The sequence below is a fragment of the Marmota monax genome, unplaced genomic scaffold, assembly GCF_021218885.2.
Source record: "Marmota monax isolate L192 unplaced genomic scaffold, Marmota_monax_Labrador192_F-V1.1 WCK01_AAM20220418_F8-fsc00046, whole genome shotgun sequence".
In the NCBI taxonomy this organism is placed as follows: Eukaryota; Metazoa; Chordata; class Mammalia; order Rodentia; family Sciuridae; genus Marmota; species Marmota monax.
In genome coordinates this window covers 3,164,445-3,184,548 of record NW_026692486.1, presented here as the reverse complement: position 1 = coordinate 3,184,548, position 20,104 = coordinate 3,164,445, and the positions used below count along the sequence as shown (strand labels likewise).

General features: G+C 32.4%; 1 protein-coding gene across 2 annotated transcripts in view; it reads right to left on the bottom strand.

Moving 5' to 3' along the window:
* Positions 1-1,140: 1,140 nt before the first annotated feature.
* Positions 1,141-20,104, bottom strand: part of Dnajb4 (DnaJ heat shock protein family (Hsp40) member B4) — a 35,616-nt gene continuing 16,652 nt past the window's right edge. The window contains exons 1-3 of one of the 2 annotated variants that reach the window (XM_046443196.2): positions 11,902-12,602; positions 3,718-4,286; positions 1,141-2,351 (exon numbers count right to left, since the gene is read on the bottom strand). In XM_046443196.2, coding sequence (XP_046299152.1) covers positions 2,118-2,351; positions 3,718-4,286; positions 11,902-12,112 — 1,014 coding nt within the window. In that variant the 5' untranslated portion in view covers positions 12,113-12,602 and the 3' untranslated portion in view covers positions 1,141-2,117. Of the gene's footprint in view, positions 2,352-3,717; positions 4,287-11,901; positions 12,603-20,104 lie in introns of those variants that run through there. The other variant, XM_046443197.2, reaches the window with a different exon arrangement.

Below are 20,104 nucleotides of genomic sequence, written 5' to 3'. Positions count from 1 at the left end.
AATATACTAGACATGATGGCACAAAACAATAATCCTAGCTATGTGGGAGGCTGAGGTAGTAAAAACAAGTTCAAGGTCAGCCTTGGCAACTTAATAATTCCAGATCTCAAAACAAAAAAATCAAAGGACTGAGAAAGTAGCTCAGGGGTGGAGAGCTCCTGGGTTCAACCCCAATAGTGCACACATGCACAAACAAAATGTGACATACACATATAATGAAATGTTATTTGCCACATAATGGAAAAAAAAATACCGATAGATGACACAACACATATGGATCTTAAATGCTGAGCTAAATTAATCAGACAAAAGAAAGCCACACATTATTTTATTCCATTTATATGAAATATCCAGATAGACAAATCGATCAGATTACTAGATTAGTGTTTGTCAGTGGTTAGAAGAAGGAAAGAATGGGAAATGACTGCCAAGGACATAGGGTTCCTCTGGGGGGTGATGAACATATTGTGGAATTAATGAAGATGGCACAACTATATGATCATACTAAAAATACTGAACTGTGCACTTTAAAAGGGCAAATATGGGCTGGGAATATACTTAATGGAGAGCACTTGCCTAGTTTCAGTGCCACTCTCACACACAAAGCAGGGGAAGAGGAGTAAACTAACAGATCAGTGGTATAGCTTAGTGGTAGAATGTGTGCTTATATAATTGCACGAGAGGTCCTGGGTCCATTCCTCACCACATATACATAAAAAAGTAAACTGTATTATGGTATATAAATTCTCTCTCAATAAAGTTATAAGGTATGTACTTATTATAATCTATTTATAATAAAAGATTTCAATTCTACTAAAAGGTGAGAGAATCCAATTGTGTGTGTGTGTCATCATTATGGAAAGTGGTTTTGTTTTTATTAGTTTGTTTTTGTTTTGTATTAGGGATTGAACCCAGGGGCACTTCATTGAGCCATATCCCCAGTCTTTTTATTTTGAGACAGGTCTCACTAAGTTGCTTATGTCCTCACTAAATTGCTGAGGCTGGCCTTGCAATCCTCCTGCCTCAGCTTCCTGAGTCACAGGGATTACAGGCATGTGCCATCATAACTGGCTGGGAAGTTTTTTTTTTTTTTAACCAAAAACTTCTCAAAACATTACTCTTAATAAACAGAAGACAAAATAATTTTTAAACGCAAATATATTTAAAAAAACACCTAAGAAATGCAATCTATACATATGAAAAAGTAAAATATTTATGTGCATAACAAGTAGTAGCAATACTGACCATAAGCAGCAGTTAGTGTTTATATTTCCTATATTTTGGTTTAACTACCATAGTTTATTCTTTTTTAGGGAAATTATATAAGGTATATATAGCATATATAAGTAAGTTATAGAAGACTGTGTAATTGGAAATTAATTCCAAGTAACAGTGTTTCCTCTAAAAACACATTTCTTATTAAACAAATTATTTTAAACTAGTGGACAACAAAATGAGCCGATAATTTATTAAGCCCAAGATATATAGCTAACTTGCATAAAATTACATATGGCATTTAAAAAGTCTATTTCTAAAATATCAGTAATTCAGGCAATTGGGATTTCCAGAGGAGATAAATTGCCATTCATTTTATTTTATGAAGAAAAGGTCTGCTTTTAAAAACCTTACAACCATGTTAAGAAATGTTACCACATACTTCAAAAATCAAAATGGTGAAACATATTCACCAATATGTTCTTTTACTGGTTGGTATTAGCCCTCAAACATTTAGCCCTCAAGCATTTCAGGGTGACTTATAAATGAGAACCTAATAATACTGGTTATCTAAAGATGTAAGAAATAAAGTACTTGGATTGTCTAGAACTTTATTAGAAATATATCTGCTGACTTCACAAAATCAACTTTTATATATAAGCAAAATACTAATATTTCTATTTGGGAGAAATAAAATACAGTGAGTAGTTTTCTCTTCATCTCTAACTGTAAAAATCCCTTTTGCCTATTTATTTGACCCGTCTCTCTCTATTCATGCAATTTAATGAGCCCTCAGAAGAATTTACACATTTTTATACAGAATTCACATCTACATCAGTAAACTGCCAGTCCTTTTATATTTTCAGTGCCTTATCAAAATATGGGTAACAAAGTTCTTCATTCTATGAGGCAGGAAGATGTTTTCTAAGAACTTCTTTGGATGATGAAGATATAGTATCTGGGAAGGACACCTCAAATTCTATTAGAAGGTCACCACGTTGGTCAGGATTTTTTGGAAATGGCAGCCCGTATCCAATAATTCTTCTTCTCATGCCAGGTTTCACAATATCATTTATTGACATAGGTATGTTTCTTCCATCCATTGTTGGCACATTAATTGAACAGCCACACAATGCCTAAAATGCACAAAATAAAATAGTTAACAAAACCTAAAACTTTTAAAAAATTTAAGTAAACATATTACCAAGTAGTAAAAAAATATTATTAAGGTAAAATTTTAACTTCCTAAAGAATAATAATAGTTACAAAACTTTTTTCCCATTAGAAAAATCCTTCAGGAAAAAAAAAAAAGAAAGAAAAGAAAAAATCTTCAAGATATTTATAATCAGAGATGTTACAAAAGATGGGAAAAGTTAAGAAAAAGGGAAAGGAGAAGTAAAGGATGCCTTTCACAATGCTTTGGTATGAAATGGATAAACTGAAGTTTCTATTACAACAATCAAGACGCAGAAATTGGAATGCAAGAAAGGAAGAAGGCTTAGAACTGGAAAGACCAAGATGGGAGCAATACCTATTTCTCTGTACACTTGTTTTAGTCAACAAATATTTACTATCTACTACATGCTACACAATTCCTATTGAACCACAGAGAAACCATGAACAAAGACGCCACCTCAGGAAAGCACAAGTAGCTCACAGAAACTTACAAGCAAACTAGTAATTATAGTCTGAGCACAGAGGTCTTTTGTGAGAAAAAGGGCATTCACATTATCACCCTAGAAAGCTGGAGCTAAGCCTTGGACTAGTTGTAGGTACTGAGAAAAGCTGAAGAACAATAGTGCTGCATAGAGGTGAGACTATGATAAGAATTATACAAAATAATAATAACAGAGCAAACTCAGGGAGAACATCTTTAGGTAGAAGTCAAATTTTAAAATGACCTTTTATTTTTAAGTCAAGTTTAGACTTTAATGTAGAAATTATGTAGAGCCACTTGAGAATTTTAGGCAGGACCTAAAATTGTCTTGGCCATATTTCATGGGTTATAATCTACTTTGAGAAATAGTGCAAATAAGAACTCAAGAACTATACTGAAGTACTACTATTATGTTATTATTTACTATGTAATAATTACTATAAAATATACATTATGATTTTAATACTTTGTTATACCATTATTACTCCAAATTAATAATTTTAGAACACATCTTATAAATGGATTAAGGTGATGAGATTTCAGGGCAAATCTTATAAACAACAACTGTAAAAACAGAATAGAGTTAATCTAGTATTAAGGTCTCATCATACATAATTCAGTTTGCACTTAAAATTGACATTTAAATGATTAAATAATTAAACTTAGAAAATATAATTTCATAAAAGATTAAAGGTAGTACTAGCTCAGAGAGTTGTTATAAGGATTACCATAAAAAAGATACAATAAGTACAAAATAAATGTTAGCTGTCCCTTAGATTACTCCCTAAGATCAATCAGCTGCATAAATATGTTTGGTTTCAGAATCCTAGGTCCTATTAACTTACCTCCCGTAAACTAATTTTAGCATTATAAATTATATTTGATCCATCTCTTTTAAATTTGGGGTGATCTTTGTCTTTAATAATAAAAACAATGTCTGCTGGAATACTATTTGGTGTTTCATCTCCTTCCCTTGGAAAAGTAATTTTGGTGCCTTCTTTCCACCCTTTTTTAATCTCAATGGTGAGAATTTTGTCCTCAGTTCTATAACTCCTTCCATCAGGGTTTAACCTTTTCCGAGAAATCTTCATCCGTTTGGTGCAACCATTGTATATTTCTTCAAGTGATACTCTAAGTTCATGAATAACTGGAGGATCTTGTTTGAGACGGGATGGCCCCACAGAATTCCTGTCTCTTGGATATCCATTCATGCTGAATCCAAAGGCACTAAAAGGATCTCCATCTATTTCCATTTCTTCTGAATCTCTACCACCACCCATCCGTCTTCCAAAGAAGATTTCAAAGGGGTTGGAACCTCCAAAAAATGCTGCAAATGTGGCATGAGGATCACCATGAAAGGTGTACCGGAAGGTACCTCCTTGTCCATCAGTACCTCCTGCTCCTCCTTTCAACCCTATGTGAAGAGATAAACATGATTACAAAATGTTTGCAACTCTTTGACAGTTAAACTTTCAAAAACTATAATGCTCAGAAACTTTGGCCAAATTGGGTTGCAATTTATTAATAACGGTCATAAATGTAATTATATCTAAATACAAATAACTAAATACCTTCTAAAACTTCCATCCCAAGTTAAATTTCTAACTTTCAAATTCTTCCTCCAAATTTTTAGCTTTAATACTTTATTCCTGGGCTGGGGATGTAGCTCAATGGTTGAAAGTTTGCCTACCATGTTTGAGGCTTTGGTTTAATCCTCACTCAATACTACACATACATACAAATATAATAATAATTTATTCCTGAGTATTTGTTTTATAATGAGTAAGAAAAAATTTAAGAATCCTTTATCTCATAAACTACTGGTTTGGCATACTGAAGTATACAAATATAAGTTTTTAAAATTTTTCAGTTGAAAGGTGTTTAGTAATCAATGCAAAATCTGAAGTTTAAGTACCATTATAATCAATAAATACAATTAATAATATATAGTTCCATATACATACTAACTTTATTTCAGGCCATCTTTTACTGTTTAAGAACTAAGAAAGAAACTCTATGGCAGAAAGGAAAAAAATTCCAACAATGAGGACACACTATGACAAATGGTTTTTTAGACACATTTAAATTGTTTTTGTAGTACTGTGGACTGAACCCAGGGGTGTTCTACCCCTGGGCTAAATCCCACTCCTTTTCATTTTGTAATTTGAGATAAGGTCTGGCTAAATTGCCCAGGCTAGTCTTGAATTTGAGATTAAACTGCTTCAGCCTCCAGAGTAGCTGGGATTACAGGTATGTGCCACCACACCCAGCCTAAGGTTCTTATACCTAAATACCAAAATTTGTTTATTTAGGCATATATCATCATAATTTTATTCTAAAAACAAGACTAAAATCAAGAGCTGTAAATATTCCTCCCACGTAAATGGATTTTGACTGGTTATTTCTGTCTATCGTGGACAACCCACTTCAGACTGCAGTATAGTGACATTTTGCTCGGAGGCTCAACTAAGTAAGATGTAGCTTACAAAAGATTACATATATTTGAAAAAGCATTTTCTACTATATGCTAAAGAAAGATTCTACTAAAACCAATAAAACAACAGCATAGTGATCTTTTAAGGGGTTGATACTGAGATTAAAATCAGCAAAGTCTCTGAGGCAACCTTATGGGAATTCCTAACCAAGGGAACCAGGAGGAAAATAAGACTATAAACTGATAAATGCACAAAATAATTTAAAGTTCCACTGGAAATACTCTGCATGCTCTCAAAGGGAGAGCATATTTCTTATTCCATATTGGCTTCTTCCATTAAAAGGTATATATGTATTCTACACCATCAAAAGTCTCAATTCATGTCTAAATTTTTACCTTTATCCATGAATAGAAATCTCAAGAGATCTAATACTCCGAAAATGTCAAAATTGAAGGATATAACCAAATAGCAGTTAGAGAAATTCCTTGTAAAAACTCAATGACAAGAATATGCTGGATAATAACTTTTAATATGCAGTTCATCCAAAACTCATATGTGTATGTGTGTGTGTGTATTTGTATATTTATTTATTTATTTTTGGACTGGGAACTGATGCCAAGGGCACTTTACCATTGAGCTACATCTACAGCCCTTTTTATTCTGAGACAGGGTTTCACTGAATGGACCAGGCTAACCACAAACTTAAAATCCTTCTGAGCTGCTGGGATTACAGTCGTGTTATCACTGTGTTTGGCTTTTTTTTTTTGGGGGGGGGGGCAGTACTGGGGATTGAAACCAGTGCAGTGTCAATCTACCACTGAGCAACATACCCAGCCCTTTTTATTTTGGGACAAGGTCTCAGTAAGTTGTCCAGGCTGGCCTTTGAACTTGAGATTTTTCTGACTCTGCCTCCCAAGTAGCTGGGAATAGGTGGGGTGTAGCTCAGAGATAGGGTACTATGCATAGCATGTTAGAGATCCTGGGTTTGACACCTAGTTCCAAAAATAAAATAAAATAAAATAATCCAAGTTGCTAATATTAAAGACATGAGCTACTGTGCCCAGCTTCCCTTTCATAAATTTTACTAGTACAATTATATTCCCCATGTTAAAAGCTAATGACATATTTCTTTAAATGAAAGAATACATATATAACTCAAGGTTATAACCAAGTAACTAAAATGAATGCTTAAATTATTTCAATAATTTTATCCTTCATCACACAGATTCATAGAGTATAATTATTTATTGGAGAGTAAAGTAAATTAGGGGCTGGAGATGTAGATCAGTGGTACAGTGCTTGCCTGTCATGTCTAAGGTCCTAGGTTCAATCCCAACTAGTACAAGGGAAAAAATTTGAAAAAAGTTAAGAAAATTGGTTAAATTAGCTTTTTAATCTAACTTTCTACAAGCCAAAAAGTCTAAATGCTTTGGAGCCATAATGAATTCATGGAAAGAATAACATTTTAAGTTATTACATCATGGGTTTGGCTTTCCCTAAAACCTCTCCCCACTCTGCCAAAAATGGTAACTCTGTCAGGATTACTGAATCCCTAAAAAGATTCATACAGAGTCTGAAGTATTATTTATCAAAACTGACAAAAAGCCTCCAATGCAGCTTTGAGGTTTTCCTAGATATTAAATGGTCAATTATGTGGCTCAGATAAAGAACAAAGCTACTACAAAGCTGAGAAAATTCTATCAAAATTCATGCCACTATTATACAACATGAATTATTATGTAAGTATCATTTGCAATATAGCACTTGAATTATAACAAGCATGTCATCAACTATAGTTAATCATGTGCAGTTTAACTGTTAATGGAAAACTTTAATATTCAACTGGATTTCTTCTTCCATCCAAAATATTTTCTAGATACCATCATCTATTTGTGTGATCAAGGAATGCATTCTAAAACATTTGCCTATTAGTAGGTCTGCTATTATTTTTAAAACCAACCAACAAATTTGCTATCTAAAAACAAATATTTATTGGGAATACTGTCCATAGCAATGACTTCCACTAGCTAGTTAACTTGATTAAAAGATTATCAAAAGAAGAAATACTGGAGAAGAATTACAATTTCAAGGAAAAAATGATACTATTTAAATAACTCTTACATTAAGGAGATCTAATATGTAAAAATCCGGACTTACAACAAAACTTTAGAGTTATAGAATAATGAGATCCTTTAAAGTTTAATTCACAAAAATCCAACTGACTTACATATTTTTAGAATATGTAATGATAAATACCAAAGAGATTCAATTGATTAAACATATAAGTTAAAGAGAAGAAGCTAGCATAAAGATTAATAAACTAAATGTAAATTTAATCATATAAACACCACTTTTTAGTACTTGAAGGAAATTGAGTAAACTGTAAGCAATAAACAAAATATGGAAGGCATAAAGAAAATGACATGCTAGAGCATTAGAATGATGTTATTAGAAACATGCTAGAACACTAGAATGATGTTATTAGAAATCTTTTTTTTTTTTTTTTTTAAATCTTTTAATGCAAACCTCTGTTAACATTCACTGGACTATTCAGAACTACACCTAAAACTTTTGGGAGAGAGTGGTTCAAATTCCAGTCCTAAATTTCTGTGGTTCTGTTTTTTGCTTTCAAAGGATTTAACTACGGAGAAAACGTATTTTTTAAAAATTGATTACATACCCTAAAATTCACTCTTTGTAAATATGTTTTGTGCCATCAACAAACCACTTATGGAACATTTCCATAATTCCAAAGAGTTCTCCAGTTCCTATTTGTAGCTAATCCCTATTCCTACCTTCAGCCCTAGGCAAGAAGATCTGCTTTTTTCTCTATGAATTTGCCTTTTCCAAGTATTTCATACAAATGGAATCATATACTATGTAATCTTTCATAATAGCTTCTTTCAGTTGGCACTTTTTGAGGTTCATTCATATTGTAGCATGTTTCAGTAAAATGGTCCTTTTAACTACTAAATAGTATCCCATTGATGTATATACATTTTCTTTTTTTTTTACATTTACTTTTTTTATTTTTAAAATTTATTTATTTTGCATTATAGTTCTTAATACACCATTATACAATCATTTGTCATACCTCTGATTACATATAAGGTATGTTGACACCAAATTCACATCTTCATACATGTATTTTGTATAATGACGAGAGTCTCCTTTCACCATCCATGCTATTCCCCTTCTCCCTTCCTTTCCTCACCCCCATTCCCTATCTAGAGGTGATCTTCCTCCCTTTCCCTCCCAACCCCATTTTGAGTCACCCCCCTTATATCAGAGAAGACATTCTGCATTTGTTTTTTTGGGATTGGCTAACTTCACTTAGCATAATCTGCTCTAATGCCATCCATTTCCCTGCAAATGCCATGATCTTATTATTTTTTTATTGCTGAGTAATATTCCATTGTGTATAAATGCCACTTTTTTTTTGTCCATTCATCCACTGAAGGACATCTAGGTTGGCTCCACAGTTTAGCTATTGTGAATTGTGCTGCTATAAAGATTGATGTGGTTATGTCCTTGTAATATGCTGTTTTTAGGTCCTTTGGGTATAGTCCCAGAAGAAGAATAGCTGGGTCAAACATTTTCTTTATTCACTAACTAATTGATGCTACTTTTGATGTTTTCTATTTGGCGCCATTACAAATAATGGTGCTATGGACTTTTAGGTACGTCTTGTGTAATATGTTTTTGTTTCTCCTTTATAGATTAAGATTCCTAAGAGTAGAACTGTTGAGTCATAAATAGGTTAAGTTTAAAATATCTTTTTTGGGGGGGATACTGAGGGTTGAAACCAGGGGAACCTTACCACTGAGCTACATCCCAGGCCCTTTTTGTTTTGAGAGAGGGTCTTACCAAGTTGCTAAGGCTGGCCTCACCTTGCAATCCTCTTGCCCCAACCTCTCAAGTTACTGGGAGGATTACAGGCCTGTGCCATCCTGCCTAGCTAAAACATCTCTGTCTCTGTCCATTTTCTTTTTTAATTAAAGCATTTTAAGTTACAGATTAGAGATTTTTCAGAACACAATGATTCTCTTAATTCCTAAATACATATATTTAGTAACAACTAAATTCCATGATTCTTTACTTCTACTGTACCAGCTCCAAGAATATAATAATTAAAAGTGGGGGAAAAGAATATCCAGTAAACTGATAGTGTCTCCGTAGTCCTAAAATTCAGTATTTTGTTACTACTAAAGAAACCTATGAAACCAGGCCTGCAGGCCAGACAGAGTAATGAAAAGCCAAGAAAAAAATGTTTTCCCACACTTTCACAGTGTATCTAAAGGGGATGAGCTGCTCAGGATCAAACCCAGCACCTATCCATCATTGAGCTACATTCCCATCCCCTAAATTAATGAGATATTCTGAGTAAGGTCAAATAATAAATGATACTTCTCTTTGAAGGAAGAATAATTCTAAAAAAATAATTCAAATACCTTCATTTAACTGTATTTTCAAGTAATCTATAACTATGGAACATTTGTGAATAGTTCAATGTTTATAAAAAAACATATTCTCTCCCCACTCTTTCTTTCTATAGCTTATACCAATTATCTGAATTAGAAACAACAACAACAAAAAGATTCAAGGCATATAGATGATCCTCATTTTGTTTTTAAAAATTCACTCACTGATGATGATCAATAAAAATCAAACTTGGAAAAGACAAATTACTCAAGAAAAGCACTATTAAGAAGTAATACAAGGGCTGGGGTTGTGGCTCAGTGGTACAGTGCTTGCCTGGTATGTGTGAAGCACTAGGTTCAAGCCTCGGCACCATATAAAAATAAATAAATAATATATAAACAAATAAAATAAAGGTATTATGTTCATCTACAACTAAAAAACAATATTTAAAAAAAGAAGTAGTAATATAGCCAAGAAAACTGTACCATTTGGTGATTTGAAAATTCTGAAGACAAATATCCTTAATAAACCTGAATCCCTATGGCTTTGTCACAGATAAACTTGAGCAATCAATGAGATAGATGCAGCCAAATACCTTAGGTTTAAAGCAGTGAATATCTATTCTTTAATGTGAATTTACAGTGCCACTCCATGTTCACAGATTTCTTTACAAAATTATAAAATAACTCCTTCAAAAAGAGTAGTAGATTACTGATAGTATCTCAAAATCCTGCTTAGCTTTTGAAATGAACCAAATCATGGTATTTTGAGTAGTATGGCCATAGGGAATATGCACTATTTCGTCCCTTTATATTTACAAGACCTCACATTGCAGATCTTCACCACATCAAAGCAAGCAGCATAAACTTCAATTTTGGCAACTTACAGACGAAAATGAAAAACAAGACAAGAGGTAAAAACCCTTTAAACACAATCACCCTGCTTGTCTCCATTTAATTGTTTAATTCAAAATGATAAGTCTCTGCTTGGCTCTGTTTTAAGAATATATTTCTAATTAGCAAAATCTGATGTTAAAATGCAATACAGAAAGCAAAGGGATAACAAAAAGTTTTCATAGCTACAATAATTTAAAAAACATTCTGAGACAAAAACTAATAGTAAAATATCGATTTTAAATTTTGAAAATATACCAGGAATTGTAGGAATTAAAAGGTTTTTTGTTTGTTGTTGTTAATTAGCAATTTAAAATAGTTTTACTTTATTGTTTTATTTATATATATATATATATATATATATATAGAGAGAGAGAGAGAGAGAGATGATAAACCTGATTTAAAATCCAGAATGATAAAAGGAGAATCATAAATTATCCCTATTTATGGTGTTCATTAATTTCTGATCACACAATGTAAGAAACAAAAGTATGGCATAGAGAGAAAAGGGAAGTTGTCATGCTTTCCTCTACACCTAGATAGTAAAATTTCAGAAAGAATTGTTACCTAAAAGAAAATCAGTAATTGTTCTAACTAGGTGGCCATTTTAGGTCAAAAACTGTATTTCTGGGATCTCATTTTTCTTGGCACACAATTACTGTTTACAATTAAGCTAAAAACTTGTTCTGGTATTTTATGACATCAGGAAAATTCTTTCCTCTCCAGGCAAAATGCCAAAAACAACTAGAAGCTAAATGCCTGCGCCTTCTGCTTCTAAGACAGACGACTTTGTCTTGTTCAGTCTACACTAGCCTTGCTTTAAGAAAGGCAAAAAAAAAAAAAAAATCTTCTTTTTGTTTGTGTGAATAAAAGATAAAGTACCCAGAATTTGAACATGTAATCTTAAAAATTTTTTAAATCATTATTGATTCTGGCAGAAAATACATCAGAAAACAAAACAGGTTGCATAAGACTTTTGACAAAATTCATTGGTGGGTATGGGAATTTAAGGTTTCTATTTAAATATACAATGTTAACAACAAAAGTCTAATGGTAGAGTATGTATAATACAAAATGCTAAAATCCCCCATAAAAGGCAAACAAGGACATTTCATTCATAGCTATGCAATACTCATTCATATAATCAGGGATGAAATCTTGTTTTTATCTATTACTTGTTTATTTTTGACATGTCTGAGGATCTAATTTAATGATAACCACAAGTCTTAAGAAAGGAAAGAGAGATGAAGAAACAAAAAGATACACACAAAATACTTACCTTCTTCCCCAAACTGATCATATATTTCTCTCTTTTTAGGATCACTCAACACTTCATAAGCTTCTGCGACCTCTTTAAATTTTTCCTCTGCTTGAGGAGATTTGTTCTTGTCTGGATGAAATTTGAGGGCTTGTTTTCGGTAAGCCTTTTTAATATCTTCATCGGAAGCTCCTTTTTCAATTCCCAAAATGCAATAATAGTCTTTCCCCATTTCGAATGCCTTGAAATGAACTTAGATTTCCCTTTGTGAAAGAAAACAGCGTCCCCAGTCTTAGCAATATGATTCTAAGAAAAATAAACCAAGCTGGGTATTTTAAAAGTTAAAGCAAATCAGCAATTTGGCTAGCTGTCTTAAGGCAGCAAGCAGACAGCGTCTCCGTGTTTAATTCCTTCCCAACAGCTCACTTACAGATAAATATACACTACACAAGAGACGGCCTCCTTCTGGATCCTCCCATTTTCACTACGTGTCTCTGTACTTTCTAGAACAGCAAATGCTACAGGACGTCACTTTCCCAGCTGCCTCTAGTCAAAGTACTGAGCTATGTTTTCTCCTCCTCCGTGATTAACTATTCATTTTCCTTCTGGCTCTATCATTTTTATTTCCTATTTAAGAGGCTAAGTAGATTTAACAAACCCAGTATTTCAACATGGAATGTTATAACCACATATTTATTTACTCCATTCTAGGTGAAAAAGCCACAAAAAAAATTACAGCCATTAAGCACTCCATGTTATCAAGTTACTATACAAGTGCCTTGAACTTATTTTAGGTATTTTAATTTTAAGTCATTTAATTGTAAAACATACAATACTAAAATATAGGTTTCTAAAAATTTTTCAGATAATTTGCTTCATTTAAAAAAATTCCTGGGGTTTATCAATCAGAAACTCAAATTAGTATATCAATTTTACATTGTAAAAAGACTATCATAAAGTTAAAAAGCAGTATTTTAAAATGAAGACTTAAATGATCTGAACTAGCTGTTTGATTTTTTTGTAGTATACAAGAGTTAACAGCTCTAGGAAACCAGTATTTTTTGTAAAAACTTAATACCTGAATTTACTATTAATTTAAACTAAAACAGCATTAGACTCACCCCCACATCCCCACTCCTGGGGTCACTAAAGAATTTTTGTAATGCAGGAAAGTTAGGAAAAAAGTATCAGGTTACAGATAATACATAATCATGTTCCTTATTAAGATCAAACTAAAATCTAGATATGCTATTTAAAAGGGCAGTAATATGGAAATATGTTTTCCTTTTCAAATACATTTCCCCTAATTAGAAATACATACTCATTGACAAAGATTTTGGAAAACACAGAAAAAAAAAAATCTCTCCATCATACCAGTTTAGGTAATTCTGTTAAATGTTAGTCTATCTCCTATTCCTTTCTTCTATGAGTATTGATGGTTATTTTCTATAATTTTTGGTTTTTATTAACAACGTTTAAATAACAACATTCATATTTATATATCCTCTGATGCCTGTTTTCTCATATTTTTTAATATTTTGAGACATTTTCATGTATATAACATCTTTTACCTGTATGGTTTTCTCATCTTTTAAAAAATTTTCCCATTTCTTTTTTCTTTTTTTGGTGGGAGCACTGGTGGGTGGTTTGGTTTGGTTTCTGTGGTGCTTGGGGATCAAACCCTAGGCTTCACATATTAGGCAAGTACTCTATAACTGATCCCCCCCCATTTCTAATAGAATATTGAAAAAAAAAATAGATTAATAAGAAAATTTCAAAAGAATTGTATCCAGTTCATAGTCAGTGTCTATAAACATGGGGGAAAAAAACTATGAGGTCTGAGGTATACCTCAGAGTGCTATCCTGGCATGTGCCAGTTCCTGGGTTCAATCCTAGTAACACACACACACCCCAAAACAAAACACTTTACTAGAAAATAGACATATATGTTTAGAATATAATGAAAAGGTCAGGTGTGGTGGCACACACACCTATAATCCCAGCTACTTGGGAGGCTGAGGTAGGAGGTTCACAACTTCCAGACCAGCCAGCCCTGTCTCAAAATTTTAAAAAAGAGCTGGGGATATATAGCTCTGTGGTAGAATGTCCCTGGGTTCAATCCCCAGTACCACCAACAAAAATAACAACAATAACAACAAAAAGGAGATAACCATGTGTTAATCTTTGAAGAAATGGTAATTTTATACACACACACACAGTATAGGCCAACAATGATGACTCAGCACTTCTTTCTGAATGGCTCATCTTTGTACATTGTAACAGCTATGATTTCTGGTTTTTCAAAACTCTCTAAAAACACCGTGGCATTAGAAATTTCTAACATTTATTTAACAGTACAGGTTACAAAGATCTGTCAGGTAGTTAGCAAGGTTTTTATTCTTATCAAGGAATAATTAATGGCAAAAGATACCTTTTAAATCCAGAACATTTAGGGAAAAATACTAATATTGAAAGTCACTGAAAAATTTCTATTTTTAAAAAGCACGCTTTCAGGTTGGAATTCAGTACATGGTTCAGTATCTAAAGCAGATAAAAAAATAATAAAAATTTCCAATGAAATTTCTTTAAATATTCATTACCAAAGGAGCACTGACATTATTGTCTATAAAAAACATAAAATTGTTCTATTAGATAATGCTGGGATTAAGAAAAAAACTTATCTGATTCAGTCATTTGGGTATTTCAAGTTAACAAGGAAGCAGATATAATCATGTTTTAAGACCACAAAATAAAATAAAATAAAACAGTCTGGCTAGGTTTTGGTAAAATGAGCAGGCACCTGCATACTCACAGCTTTGTAAATTTTTATAAATAATTCTTTCAAACATTTGGCAACAGTCATTAAGAAGCCATTAAATATGATATTTAGATGTCCCATAAACATCACACCTGGAATTTTATCCATAGGAAACAATTCAAAGATAAAAATAATTATGTATCCAGATAAAAAAGTTCAAAGACAAAAATAATTATATATCCATGTAAAATAGTTAAAAGATAAAAAAATTATATATATAAATGTAGTTACTGAAAATAGATAAAATGGGGGTAGTAGATCAATGTGATTATTAAATAGTACATTGGAGACATCTATTCTTGCACTCACTTTTTCAGACTAAGCTGTTTTGTCTACCACTGTGTTGAAAAACCATTACATATTCCCGTTAGATTAAATTTTGGCCATTCAAGTATTTATGAGATAAATTGTGGGAATTTTTTTATAGGGAAGGAATAACTATCTTTGAAAATAATTATCATGACAGAAATAGGAAGAGTCTACAAAGGAAACAGTAGTAACAGCCTTTAGGGAAAATGGAGAAGAGATAAGATCAAAGTTTATTCAATAAATGTGTTTTTAAAAGTAAAAATAAGGGCTGGGGATGTAGCTCAGTGGTAGAGTGCTTGCCTAGCATGTGTGAGGCACAGGGTTTGATCCTTAGTACCACATAAAAATAAATAAAATAAAGGCATTCTGCCCATCTACAACTACAAAAACATAAAAAGAATTTAAAAAGTAAAAATAAGGTAGTGGTAGCAGTTTGGGGAGCTGAGGCAGGAAGAATTCAAGTTCAAAGGCAGCCTCATCAACTTAGTGAAGCCCTAAGCAACTTGGCAAGACCCTGTCTCAAAATAAAAAATGAAAGGGGCTACAGAATGTAGCACAGTGGTTAAGCACCCCTGGATTCAATCCCCAATACCAAAAATAGTCTCCTTTCACTCAGGAAGTTTAACTTGCCATAAAGCATTAAAGTGAATACCAGATTCACCCTCAAAGTACTCAGACATCCTGCAAGATCATGTCACTGTCCAGTGCCTTTTTCAGACCTTTATTTCAGAATTTTAGTCTCACAGTGTCAAAAAAAGAAATTCTAGCCTTCCCCATGATATCATTTATATAATACTTTATAGTTTATAAAACACTTCCATTGTTCTAATAATACCTCAATAATAGACATTGTTCTAATATTCCCTCAAGATTAAGGAGTATGAGGTTGCATTTATTCAAATCTACGGCTTGTTTTTCAGATATCTAAATAATTACCTAAAATAAAATTACAGTCCATCTAATAATTACTGTCTTCTACAAGTTATACTTTCCTTAAGAGACTTTAAGCACGAAGAGGCATCACTGTCAAGGATTTCTGTAGAGCAAATACTTGATTTAAGTTTGGAACTTGAACTCTAAATTCTCATTCCTATGGAAAAGCTTCAGATTTTGAGCACAATAATTAAAATAACTATAAAACTTGCCCTGGTTGTAATCACAAATTTGGGGGTTGGGGGATAGAGAAATTCAATCCCCAGTACCAAACCAAACAAAAATGATACTTCAGCAGGGTGTGGTGGTGCATACTTGCAATCCCAGAGGCTGGGGAGACTGAGAAAGGAGGATCACAAGTTCAAAGCCAGCCTCAGAAATAAATGCAAGGTGCTAAGCAACTCAGTGAGACCACATCTCTAATAAAATACAAAATAGGGCTGGGGATGTGGCTCAGTAGTCAAGTAGCCCTGAGTTCCTGGATACAAAAAAAAAAAAAAGAGAGATAATTCACTCAACAATGGACTGAACCGCATATGTGACAGTAGTCCTTTAAGATTATAAATCATTTAGTTATATCACAGCCATCTTAGTTTATGGAAATACATTCAATGACATTCATACAATGATGAAAATCACCGAAATATAATTTCTCAGAAGATATCTCCATCACTAAACAATGCATGACTGTATCAAGAAGAAATGTATTCAGCTCTCCTTTTCCATTTATTCTCTATAGGCATCAAAAGATCTAAACATTGGGGGCTGGGGTTGTAGCTCAGTGGTAGAGTGCTTGCCTAGCACACATGAGGCACTGGGTTCAAACCTCAGCACCACATAAAAATTAAATAAAGATATTATGTCCACCTACAACTAAAAATATTTTTTTAAAAAAGATCTAAACATCTTTTCAAGCTTATAGCTAACAATAAAATTCAATAAAGTGAACAAATAAATGCTATTTAACTATCATGGGTGTTGGGAGACAATCACAGCATAGAGGAAAAAGCATAAAACTTGGAATAAGAGGATTTGGTTCAGTACGCTTAGCTTTGGTATGTAGTTACCCATATGAGTTATAGAAGTCATGTATTTCTCTTGAGTCTCAATTCTCTCCTCTATAAATAGCTAACACCATCTACCTCACTGGACTGACATAAAGACTGAGAAAATATTATGACAGGGCTTTATGAAAAAGTGAAATATTGTACAAATGTTGATTATCATGCTCATCTTGGCTGGAATGGTGAAGATGTGAAAAGCTTCAGAAAAGAAAAATGTAAGGGCTGCAGGTATAGCTTAGTGATAGAACATGTGCTTAGCATGTATAAGGCCCTGGGTTCAAGCAGCCATAGCACAAAAAAGATGAGGAAGATCTTGAAAGATTGCTAGATTTTAAAAGAAAGGAAGCAGGAGGGAGTTTGCAATTTGTACCAAGAACACAAAAGTCCACAGGTAAAAAAAATCATAAAATGTATTCCATATAGCAAAAAAACTAGTCCAGTTAAAAGAAGTTTAGGGAGGCTTGCCTTAGGAAGTTGACAGAAAAAGTTATGAACAAATGTTGAGTTTTGAAAGTCATTTTGTTTGATGACTGCTTGTTCATATTCTTCAAAAAAAAAAAAAAAAAAGTAGCTCTTGTTACTTCAAGAACTGGGGACATAGCTGTAGAGTATTTGCCTACCTACCATGCAAGAGGCCCTGGGTTCCATTCCTAGTACTGCAAAAAATAAAATAAAAATAGAAAAGTGCTAATTCAATGGTTTGGTCTTTAAAAACTGAAACCACAATCTATTTTGAATCCAGTGAAATTACTTCTTTGGTTTTCTTGGTAAAATGAAAGGATCTTAAAATTTCATTAATATTTTTAAGTTTTCTAAAAGCATGAATAAAAGATGTCAAACTAACCTAAATTTCTCAGTACTTTAATTTTCTTTTCTTTTTCAGTATTGGGGATTGAATTCAAGCTTTGCATGTGCTAGGCAAGTGTTCTACACTGAAGTGCTACATTACCAGCCCAGTTTTCCAACTTCAATACTGTCTTATTGTTTATTTTATAATACTTTCCCTACACAAAGCATTATAATATACACACTTAATATACACATTACTGATTTAATGGTATTCAAAAACAAATAACTAAAATGAAAATTTAAAAATTTAAAAGTATATGTGTTTTGGGCTGGGGTTGTGGCTCAGTGGGAGAGTGCTTGTCTAGCATGTATGAGGCCCTGGGTTCCGTCCTCAGCACCACATAAAAACAAAATAATGTGTCCACCTAAAACTACAGATACATAAACAAATAAATATATTTTTTTAAAAAGTATATGCTTTTAAAAACTAAGGTAAAAGTAATATTGCTTTAAGAATTTTATTAAAACTACTAGTTATCTGTAGATACTCCGGGGTCAGAAATATTTTATACTTAAAAATATATATTTCCTTTTTTGGAGTATAGCTCTGATTTATTAAAATTATTATTAAATACATTTGAGTGTATCCTAACAAGTCACAGACAAGTTTATAAGAGAGCCAGTAAAGACAGGTCAGCTAATAAAGTTTCCTACCATTTTGAAAAACACTTAAAATGTTTTCTTTACACTAATTTTTAACAGTGAATTAGAAGTCAAAAGAAATTATAGCTTCACTAGATTAAAAGTAAAAAAAAATTGTGACATTAATTTTCATAATATATTTTATTTAACCCAGTAAATCCAAGAACATATAATATATAAATTTTCAGTGAGACAATTTTACATGCCTCTTTGGGGACTAAATCTTTGAATCAAGAAGGTTGTTTTACATTTATACAACATTTCAATTTGAATAGTACATTTAAGAAGCTTCACAACCTCATGTGACTAATGGCTACTGTATACAAAGTAAAGATATACAGATTTTTTCTAATCACCATTCTAATGAACCAATTTTTCAGAAATCTTAGCCTATGAATTTATCTCATATATATAATTCTCACTTGCATTTTTACTTATAGTATTTTATTTTTCCTTTTACACAAAAAATGAAGATTTATATTTAAAGTAAACTAATAGGAATGGTTCTATTTATATAGGTTCAGTTGACAAATACTTTCATAATGTTCCAATTAAGGCAACACTAGAACTTTATATGATTTTCACTTTCCTTTTTTGAATTTGTCATACATGGATAGAGAAGGCATCTTAACTGGATGGTCAGAAGAAAGTAGTATGTGGTCAAAGTGAAACCAGCAGCTCCTAAGATAAATAGTACAGAGAAAAATGTCTGTAGCACAAGAGGTGAGCCAGGGGAAGAAAATATGCTGCTATTTCACTGAACTGTTAAGCTCTTAGCTAAGATAGTAACAAACTGATTATCTAACAAGTTTAAGTCTTCAATCGTTCACAACTGTAAAATGATTTCTTTTAACTTAAATTAGTATTGAATTTTAACTGTGAATTATCTTTATGTTACATCCTGAAGACATAATGAAACCACTCCTATTATGACCCTTAACGATTCAAAGACTTTATTGACAGTTACCAAAAATAACTATTAGAACATTTATAAAAATAAGCCAACATGTTCTATAATATTTATCAACTACTATAAAAGCAGGTTACTGACTGCCTAATTCAAATTACAATGAGCTCAAACTACTACTGCCTAGAGTAGGATATTTATAGATTTAAAAATTAGGGTTTTTAAAGTAATGTTAAGTGGATGAGTTTAATATTTGAGTTTTTAATACTTAAAAAAAAGACTTTTTGTTATCTGTACTAAATCAGCATATCAAGGCGAACCTTATCAAGACCCAATTATGTTAAACTGTTGCTTGTGCCAGGAAGGATAAAATAGTATGAGACATAGCCCCTTGCTCTCAAGAGGTTTAAATTAAATATATCAAAAACTACTACTGTCAGTTAATGCTTTTGCTATATAGTGGTAGTGTTAAAATAGTTGAAGCAGAGACTGTATGGCCTACAAAGCCTAAAAAACATACTGTCTGGCCCTTAACAGGCCATGTTTGCTGACTCCTGCTTTATATAAACTATTCTTGATGGAAGAAGAGGGTAGTCTAAAAAAAAGCATTAAATACAATAAAATTTTATTGAATCTGGCAAATTTTTCTAAAACTCTGGTTTTCACTATAAGAATTCAGAAAATGAAAGGTCAAAGTCTTCT